Source organism: Larimichthys crocea, chromosome XV, assembly GCF_000972845.2.
Source record: "Larimichthys crocea isolate SSNF chromosome XV, L_crocea_2.0, whole genome shotgun sequence".
NCBI lineage: Eukaryota > Metazoa > Chordata > Actinopteri > Sciaenidae > Larimichthys > Larimichthys crocea.
This window is the reverse complement of record NC_040025.1, coordinates 2,033,065-2,043,955: the sequence shown is the minus strand read 5'-3', so window position 1 is coordinate 2,043,955 and position 10,891 is coordinate 2,033,065. Positions and strand designations below refer to the sequence as shown.

At 38.3% G+C, this 10,891-nt stretch overlaps 1 protein-coding gene across 1 annotated transcript; it reads left to right on the top strand.

Annotated features, from left to right (window-relative positions):
• Positions 1-237: 237 nt before the first annotated feature.
• On the top strand, positions 238-10,403 carry mapk13 (mitogen-activated protein kinase 13). The gene is made up of 12 exons (XM_010731552.3): positions 238-480; positions 2,633-2,762; positions 2,870-2,928; positions 4,121-4,226; positions 4,618-4,647; positions 5,628-5,675; positions 5,895-6,009; positions 6,621-6,692; positions 7,198-7,277; positions 8,401-8,479; positions 8,978-9,151; positions 9,591-10,403. The coding sequence occupies exons 1-12, from the start codon at positions 368-370 to the stop codon at positions 9,674-9,676; spliced, it is 1,092 nt and encodes a 363-aa protein (XP_010729854.1). The 5' UTR covers positions 238-367; the 3' UTR covers positions 9,677-10,403.
• Positions 10,404-10,891: the final 488 nt, after the last annotated feature.

The window sequence follows — 10,891 nt, the reverse complement described above, 5'->3', positions numbered from 1 at the left end:
ATTGCACATTAGAACGTTATAAAACAAGAAAATTGAAAAAATATTACAAATCACATATACATACGTTTAGCTGGCGGGTTTTTATTTGGCTTTAAATGGCATTTTCACAACACATATTCGCTTTTAAATGACATATAATGGGGCCAAAATAAAAAATAAAAAGCTAGTCATACAAGTCGGCGTTTACACCCTAGCTATCCGCGTCAACTCCTACGCGGATATTATTTTGAAAAGCCATACCGGAAGTACGGTGTAGGGTGTACATGTCGTGCTTGAGCAGTGGTTTGCTTTACCTAGTGAAGAAGTGACAGGCGTACAGGGGGGAGAAGTTTTTGTTTTTTTCTAGCTTCGCCTTCACCTCTACATCATGGAGGCTCATCCACATTTCTCCCGTGAGGAAATCAACAGCACGGTGTGGGAAGTCCCGGAGAAATACACACGGCTCAAACAGATAGGGACCGGGGCGTACGGCTCCGTGTGGTGAGCGACTTGTCATTTACTGAACGCTGCATGAAGTGTTTGTCGTAGTTTGGACCGGACTGTGTTGTGCGTGTGTGTGTGTGTGTGTGTGAGCACAGCTTTCATTATTAATGTTAGCTGCATGCAGCCTGTGGTGGGCCTGGCTTATGTCCTGTACTGTACACCGAGATACTGTAAACACTGATGACACAGATAATAACTCGTGTTAACTAGTTATAACACCTGAGAGCTCGTAAGACATCCAAACATGCATGTGTTAGCACGGAGACTACATATCCCACAACACGCAGCTTTTATGTGTCTTCATCTGTACAATAATAGAGGAGGTGTAGCTGTTTTATAATGTCAGTATTAAAGATGGCCACTTTCCACTTTGATTTCTACATACAGTTACAGACAAGGGACAGGGGTACAGTGAGGAAGCCACAGAAACAGATCATCTACATATTGCATAATGCACATACATGTTTATGTGTGAATATATACAGTATATATAGCCTGGTGGTATAGAAATGACATTGCACACTGTTTACTGATGTTGTTTATTGGTGGTAAATTTGTAATACATTGTGCATGGGATGTATTATTATTAAATCCTTTTGGAAAAGCTGTTACAGTTGTCATACTACAAGGCTGATATTATATTCTATCGTTTTAAATGATCTGGTGTCTAAATATGAGCTACACTCAAGGCAGTAGCAAGGATTTTAGAAATACTGCTCATGAATGAATCCAGTTTCCCCCAGCAGAACCACTCCAACCTAAGCCATCAACCAAACTAAAAATGAAATAAGTGTTTTCTGTTTTTTAAACATAACTTTTATATTTTATGTACATGAATAGATTTTCTAAATGTAGTCTAGGATTTATCAGAAGTGGTCTTAAAAACATGTAATCAAAGAATATTAATGTCATTAAAACAGATCAGTGTGTAGGACTACACGTCCAGCAGTGCAGATGGTGATTGCAACTGCCTCGCTTCAGCCTCCCGTTTCAATCATGATGGAGAAATTATACAAAAGATGTGGAAGCCGTTATCTAGAGCTACTATAGAAACATGGCGGGGTAACATGTCGGACTCACCACATCAGCGGTCTCATTTTGAGCTAACAAAAACAAAACAATTCTTATTTTTAGTTGATTATACACTGATGAAAACATATGTATGAATATTATATTGCAAATCTTCTATACTCTGTAAATACAGCCTCCTAAATCTTACGCATGGGACTTTTTGTTTCCCTGCCACCACAGTGCTTCCGTCTCATTAGTGTAGTAGACCACACACATTTAGGTCACTCCATTTCCACTATTTGTTCTCTGTGCATGTACATTTTTGTAAACTGTAGCACTACAGATGGGATTATTGTAATTGCAGACACCAGATGTTTGATTAGGAGCCCTAATCCATTGAGGATGTGTAGAGATCTTTCATAGACAGAAGCTTAGAAGTTGAAAATCCTGACAGTCAAAATGATTTAACATTCATTAGAGCTGCAGATTGGCTTGCTAACTACATTTACCAGGGTTTTAGGCATTAAAGTGTAGTCTTTCAGTATGTCTGACCTTTAAAAGACACACCATCTGATGAACTGGGATCAAGTCGCCACCATTATCTGTAATTTTGCCAAATTGCACATCTCTCATAAATCGCCTTGTTAGAAAAAGAAAGCGGAGGAAGAGAAGGAAATAATAAACTGAAAGATATTCAACAGTTTCATAACTACTGTATGTGTTTTTGGTTTTGCACTTGACTTTACTATCCGGCTTTAGTGCATCAACATTGTCCACAGCACAATGCACAAGTGGTGTGTGTAATGTGTGTTGGTGGATGTGGCTCCAAATAGCCTAACAAGCCTTTCCTCCTACGATCTGGTGCCCTGCAGATCACTGCAGACATGCACATGTCGAGCTGACAAACATTTACATGTTGATACTCAATAAACCACAGACCCCCACACATGAAAAAAAAGGGTCTTACAGGCAGTTCCTCCATGCACACAGAACTTCTTAGCGAGAGTGAAACTTCAAAATAGGCTGCCGTGTCTTTTTCTAACTGCTCTGACTTCAAAAGAAGGAAATCATATTGAAACTAGAAAGCACATGCTCTGACTCTGAGGGCAAAGCTAATGACTTCTATTGTTCACCACAGCTCAGCAATAAACGAGAAGACTAAAGAGAAAGTGGCCATCAAGAAGCTCCACAGGCCCTTCCAGTCAGAGATCTTTGCAAAGAGGGCATACCGAGAGCTCCGACTGCTCAAACACATGAAGCATGAAAATGTGAGTAGATGTAACACAACACATCTCCTGCTTCCTTCAACATACTGTAGTTTTAACGTAACTTTCTGGCTGTTATATTAATCATTTTGATCTTTCATTCCAATTAGGTGATAGGACTCCTCGATGTGTTTACGCCTGCCTCAAGCCTCGATGAAATCCAGGACTTGTGAGTATTTTCTTCTAAAGCAAAGCCCCTGAGGCAAAGACAGGCAACACCTCTGATGATCTGCAGGTTTAGTATTCACCTGGAGAATTACCTACAGGACTACAAAACCTTTGGGGACAAAGATTACTTTGCATTTTGGGGATTAAACAATAAACCAGTCTCCAGATGAGACTGACCTATTTTCGACAGGAGTTTACTGTGTAAACTGAATGTCATATGCTATGTGGTCGAAAGAATGTGGAAACATAAATATTACACTAATGTGTGATTGTTGGACACGTGATTCTAAAACAATGGACCATAATAAGCTGCTGACAAAAATATCATTGTGTGCTGTGAGACTTCCCCTTAAATGGGACTTAAGCCTGTTATAGTGTGTTCTGTGAAGAATAATGACACAGCAATTTATATTTTATACAAAGACCAAAACCTAAAGTTGAAGTAAGAACCAACAAGGTCTCTACTAATGTGGAAAAATAAGATCATCCTAAAAATTGGCTAGGATAATTAGTAATGTAAGCAGTTTGACAGTGAGCTGAAGTCATCTGTGATAAATATTTACGTTACCGTAATGTGGATTTCAAACAGTCAGCATGGTTTTCAGTGAGGATTGTTCAAAAATCATTGATGGTTCTCTGTTATGATGTTACTGGTCTCTGCATTCAGTGTGTCAGAGAATCAGAGAAACCCAAACTGACATTTATTTTCATAAAACATGTAATACTTTTATTTGATCATTTTGGAATATTTATTGATTAATTTAATTTAATGATTGTTTTATTTTTTACTTGAGTTTAGTGTGCTGGTGAGATGAATACATTGAACTGCAAACTTGGATTTTTGCAGCAGCTAATTAGAAGGATTCTGAAAAGAGGATTCATATAATAAAGGTTGCTTTCTATTCTTATTATCATCATATGGTTTTTGGACAAATTGGCAGAGCTTTACAGAAATATGGCAATATTAGGCTGAATTCAAATTGAAATGTTTAAACATGAGTGTTACATAAACATACACAAGAATCCTTAAGCTCCTTAATGACAATATGAAACGATGGATTACAGCGTTAACGGGGGTGTGGAAGTGACAGCAGGACAGCTTTTTCTTGTGCATTAGCAGTGAGGCTTTGGATAGACTGTTATAAAAGTGTCATTCCATTGATTTTCTTGCTCTCTCGCTCTCTTTTTCTTAGCTATCTGGTGATGCCTTACATGTTTACTGACCTGTCGAAGGTGCGAGGTCATCTCTCAGAAGATAAAGTCCAGTTTCTCGTCTACCAGATGCTCTGTGGACTCAGGGTAAGCAGGGAAGGCCTGCATCACAGAAACATATAATTATTTAGTAAAGTGTAATTATAACTAAATATAACCTCAGGGAGTCATGCCAGAATTATACTGTTTATTACAGGCAGTTGTATGAACTTTGATTACATGCATGTACACATGAAGGGTGTCTTTAATGAGTGAGTATAACTCAAACTTATGATGGATTTATAGCTTGTAATAACTAATATATTGACTGTATACGCCTGCACAAAAAGTGGTTTTGTTCAAACGCCTCCTACAACTGTCAGATGAGCTTATAGTGCACAAATCATACACAGAATTCCACAGCTAAATGACATACATGTTGGATATTACTGCAGTTATCCAATATACCCAACATTCTCTGTCTGTCTCTTCTCTGCAGTACATTCACAGGGCTGGAATCATCCACAGGGTGAGTACAAATCTAGAGCTGTCATTAGAGCTTGGCTAAAGAAAATATCTTGATTCAGGCTTTTGTAGAAATTGTAACAACATGTGCAGTGATTTGTAATGCACAATATTTCCTCAGATAACAGATGTGCACTTCTTCCCGTAGTCCAGAAAGATTTGGAAATGTTCATTTTATCATTTGTCATTGTTATTGAGTCAGATCAAACTCTGCCCCAACAGGTAAGATGAGTTCAGTCTCTGATGTCTAGCTGCATGTTGAGAGACGTTAGGACACACCTTTCAGGAAGAGTGCCAACGCTTGTGGGTGTGTGTGTGTGGAGTAGGGAAAGTTGGGTTAGAACAACAGAGCACTCAGACACATAAGGACCTTTTACAGGCACTATTAATACAGACTCATGTTGAAAAAGTACATTGTAACACATTGTACTTTAACAATATTTTAAATCCTAAATACTACAATTAAATCTACCGTTTTTCACTGTGCATACCTTTACAGGGCGAGGTAGCTCTTTTTTTTTATTTTACATGTTTTGATTATAAGATGTTTATTGATTATGCTACTTATTATCTAAGCTGTTAGTGTAAGGTGGTTAATATTCGTTTGAGACCAGCTGACTGTGTTTTTGTGTGTGTTAAGGCTGTAGAAAACATAGTTGGTTAAAGTGTTACCCTGCTAGTGCTCCACTTAAGGTGTTACCAACACATTGTTAACAGTAACACACTTATCCCACGTTATGTCGCAGTATTCTGTGAATGACTCTGCAGTGAGTCTTATGGTCAGCTTATAGATGAGTCACGTCATTGAATTCCTGTTTTAAATCGGCACAGTTAAATTGAGTCAACCGGCTGGGCTATGTTAGGCCACAGGAACTCCATGCACAAAGTCCCAGTTTTGTTACAGCAGTAGTGCAAATGCTATCATTTTGCTGTTAATCACTAAGTGCAATGAGTAATCATCACTCAGCTCATTTTCTTTTACAGGATCTTAAGCCTGGAAACTTGGCTGTAAACCAAGACTGTGAACTGAAGGTTTGTACTTTGAAGGATTACACTAGAAAAGCATGATAAACTTAAATGATAATGTGCGATAAATGTGTTAAAATACAGGATATACAGTGTGCTATAAAGTTAGCAATATCCAGGAAACTGTATATGTTATTGATGTATGTACAGTTAATTAACTTGATGAGTAATGTACAGTGTTTATGTTTCAAATGCAGATAATCGTTTTCTTTGCCTCTGCTTTAGATCCTCGACTTCGGGCTGGCTCGCAGTACCGACGCTGAGATGACGGGCTACGTGGTGACCCGTTGGTACCGGGCGCCTGAGGTCATTCTGAACTGGATGCACTACACCCAGACTGGCAAGACGATCGTAGCTGTTACATACTTTTACCTCCGTCTGTGCTGTAACTGTAACTGTTTGTCGTGTGAAAACTCCACTTACAGGGATGTCTTTCTTTTAGCAATGGCTTATTTGGTAATTTATGGGTCAACAATTTTTTTTCTAATCCTGTTGTCGGTGCATGACATTTGAAGTAGCTTGGGTGTCATTCTGACAGTAAATCCCTTTTCCCCGTAATCTGTTAGCAGTTGACACAGATGCGTCTGACAGCAGCTTGATAGTGTTGAGACTCAATGACAGCGCTGTCACTGCGATGAAACTGATTTTGCCAAGATTTATGTGTCTGTAGGACATAGTGGTTTTGTAAAGAGCATCTGCAGGAGGGAATGTAGCGCAGAGAGCAACTCTGGCAACTTTACACTCTTCATTGAATGGTATTACTTACCGAGAATTTCCAAATGCTAACAGCACAGCATAGTTCCTTCACTTTCTGTTGGGGGTAGGAACTTTGCTATGATATATAAAGGCCACCTTCCTCATTTCTGCTGCACTGAAACTCAAAACTCTCTCAGTAATGCGTGTCCTGCTCAGGTTTGTACTGATGGTTTTTGTCTTTGATGTTTATTCTAGTTGACATCTGGTCTGTGGGCTGTATCATGGCAGAAATGATCAACGGAAAAACCCTCTTCAAAGGAAAAGACTGTATCTTTTCATCTGCTATTCACTGGATTTAATCACATCAATTGGTTTCAGTCAAGTTTTAATGCCGCTTTATTGAATCGTTGTAATAATTAAGGTGATTTAAAGTCACTTGATTATGCAGTGACAGTTTTATTTGATTATAGACACTATAAATCAGGTGCAGGATGAACACAAAAGGCTATTGGACTATACAGTATTACAGACTGCAGCAAATGCAACACGTTTCCTCAGACAGCATCTAGTGCAGCTACTGCTGTCACTATATTACACATTACCTTTTCTGCTTGTTTTATATTTGCTTTTTATGTTCTTTCTGGCACTTGATGGACTTTACTGATTTACAGCGCCTGCTAGCAAATAAAACTGTCACTGTTTCATCAAGTGGCTTTCATTCTGTTTTATGGACCTGCTTGGAAACCCTACTTTCCACAGTAGACGCATGCTTATTGAACCACTAGCACATGGTAGCTTTAAAAATCCTTGATTGTAACCCCTTTACTACCAGACATGGACCAGCTGACTCAGATCATGAAAGTGACTGGGGTACCTGGACCAGAGTTCATACAGAAGCTGGACAGTCTAGAGGTAAGACCACTTAAATTACAGTGTGGGTCATAAATATGTGTATGTATGTATCAAACTACTGTTGTCACTACTGTGATGTTTTTATACATCACTGGCTGATATTTTACTATTCACCAACTTTCGAACTGATGAATATTGTTAATAGAATAGAACACAGTACATCAAATCCTTCTTTAAATCCATGAAAATAATATCTAGAAGACTGAAGTCCCACTAGCAGCCCTCAGAGGCTGCAGTATACATTACATCCAACAATAACAAGATACTGTAATGAAAACAATATAAAATTTGTCCTGAGGGTGGCACTAGAGGAAAAGTCAGGGCATCAACAAAAAAACTATGTAGCAGGAAGTATAAAATGAACATGAAGTTATTTAAAGAAATGTAAATGAATCGTAGAAACAGTTCAGCTTGAGCACGTCTTTCTTGTAATTTCTTATAAACCCAGAAACAAGGACCGAATGATAAGTGATTTTATTTATTATCATCACACTATAATGACACGTCATTAATGAAATGACGTGTGCACTAAGCTCCAGACTTTGTGCACTGTGTGCACTCTTGTGGATTCCTGGACATCAGAAGCTTTATCAAATGTTATATAACATTTTTTTCATTTTTACCAGCAAGTTGATTTCTTTTCTGGCCTGGAAGTTTTGCCACCGCTGACACATTTTTTTATGCAGATTCCTGGATACGAGGAGTTATCTTTGGCCAGCATACTAAGAAGCTGTTCCAGTCTTTTCAATGAATTAATGTTTTTTATCATGCATTGCTCAGTACTGTGGATATTGTGATTGGAAATTTGGACTAAAGACTGAAAACACTAAAAGCAGTAAAATGACAACAGAATATCTTTTAACTTCAACTAAATGAAATAATAAGATGTATAAATTGATTCAGTGCATCTATCATTTACAAATTAAAGCAGTTGATTTGTCAATTACATATCATTTGTCAGAGTTAAGATCTTGATCAGTTAGGATGCAAGTATTTGGAATCGTTATTGTCTGTCAGAAACTTGAATACATACAGTATGAGTTGTTGCCTTGATTTGTGTTGTAGTCTTATAAAATGCAGTTTTTGATTCTTAATTCTATTTCTTTTTTATCTCTAAAAACAGGCCAAAAATTATATCAAGGCCCTCCCTCGCTATCCCAGAAAAGACTTCTCAACGTTGTTCCCCAGAGCCAGTGCAAAGGGTAAGTTCAGCCACAGCCTTTTTATTGCTGCTCGACTGGTCCACAAATTTTTATTTTTTACCTTTTTATCACACTTGAGACTCATTTAGTACAAGAGCAGGCACAGTTTTTTACTACTGCCCACAGAGCTGGATCAAGAGTTTGTTGTTGAGGTAATCATCTGTTTCATTCGCTTATAGTGTTCATTTTACCACTTTATGTCTCTATGATGTAACACCGCATTAACTTTCCTTGTACCCCATTCATGAGAGTTTTTCCACTTACTGTTCTAAATGTTCTGTGTCATGTAAGTCAGGAACAGGAGAACTTCTCTGTAGTGGGACAAGCTGACAGCAGCAGAGTGGTTTCTTTTGCTGATTCCAAAAGAATTAGCAACCTGCCATGTGGCTTATCTCAGTAAAAATGTTTTATACATTGACAGACGTGTATTGTATAATATTTTTGCTTTGTATGTTTGATCGCATTGCTGTGTTTTTCGGTACTGCTCACTGTTTGCAGGTATCGACCTGTTGGAGAAGATGCTGGTTCTGGACGGAGATGAGAGGCCCACAGCTGAACTAGCTCTGGAGCACCCATATTTCGACAGTTTGAGAGAGCCTGACGACTTTCCTGAGCCTACACCATACGACGATAGCCATGACAACGCTACGTTGTCCCTGGATGAGTGGAAGCGTAAGTGAAAAAGCAAAAAAATGTTAAAAAATAACTGCCATAATATAATGTGTAAATTTGAGTAGTGAATACATAGACTATGTCATTTATAGATTCAGGTGTTAAACGATCATTTATGGTCTTGTTGCAATCATTGAACAAAGTTCTGAGAAAAGATGCCATTCACAGAATGTAAAAGGTAATATGAGAAAGAAGTCATATATTTGTTGCATAGTGGAAAGAGTAACAGTGGAACAGTCTTATTAGCATGCCTTTGGAATGGTTGAAGAGGACTTGAAGTATTTACCATGTTGGATGATTTACAGCCACACACATTCTGTTGCAGGGCGTCTCCTAATGTGGTAATTAGTAATTAATGTTGAAATATGGCTCTAATGGCTTTGTGTTTAATTTATTATTAGGGTTGTAGACATGATGGACATTCCCCTTTTACCTACAGGGCTATGCTTCAGAGAGGTGAAAAGCTTTGTGCCATTCCCACGGCGGGACTCCAAGAGGAAAAACACCCTGACTATGTCTCCGTGACCTGATGAACGTCTTGTAACTACTGATACCCCAATACACAGCCAATGGTGCCCTTGTATAGTCAAACCATGGATTCACTTCATTTCTGTTACCCTGCATATGTTTAGATATTGAATTATTGATGAGAGAGTGAAAACTGACACACTTTTTTTCTCACTTATTTTTTTCTTTTTGTAATGTACAGTAGTTTCCTAAGTGCAGATTGCTCTTTGTGTTACACATTCCTTATCAGTGGTTTGTCTTCGAATTTATTGTGACCAAATGTCACATGGTTTAATGTAATATTGTTTTCCAATTAAACAATAAGACAAGATGTGTATGAAATTTTGTTTATGAAGAAAATAGTAAATGTTCCTACCCAAGACAGGCTACACCAACACTCACAGCCAGAAAAATATCTGCAGAGGTGAAAATAGCAAAAGAAAAATCTAAACTGAACCCTTGTGGATATTTCCAATATAAGGCAGCGTTGTACTTGACTGGCTTGATACATTTAGAGGCTGCTGCGTGATGTATATTATTGCACTGAGGTCGTTTGTTAGGGTTCATTCTGTGCCTGATTCTGTTTAATTATTAGAAATCCTGCACTGGATTGGTGTTATTGCTGCCCATGAGACTTGTTTTAACCATGTAACACAAATATGACATTGGTCTGTTGCATTTTCTCTGAGTATGTGAGTGTGTGTGCATGTGTGTATACAGATAGAATAAACAATTCAATCCATGAGCCTACATGTGTGTGCACATGTTTTGTGTACATGAGCTGACAGGACAGGTATCAGGTTCCAGAAATAGATCATAGCAGGCTGGTTTGGATTAAAAGCTACAGATTGAGGATGCATACATCAACACAGACTGAGAATATGTCATATCACCCTGTTCAGTGGCTTGCGCGCGAAAATCATGACCTGGTGACGTCAAGGGGGCGGGCTAAACTTGTATCAATTTGCCGTTATCAAGGTAGCCCGGAGGCGACCATAAAAGCGGAAGTGGGGCTTTTCGCGATCAAAATAAAAGAACAAAAACATGTAAACATAAATATGACATCTCATTTTGATTTTGATCGAGGTTGAAAGTCTAGTTTCAAAAGCAACACCGTTTTATAAAGCAGACAGGAAGCTAAAATCAAGTGGAAATGATTGCAAAATTTCACAACAAATCGACCATCCTAGACACCGAACATTATATGCACTTTGTATGGTGTGATGTAAGATC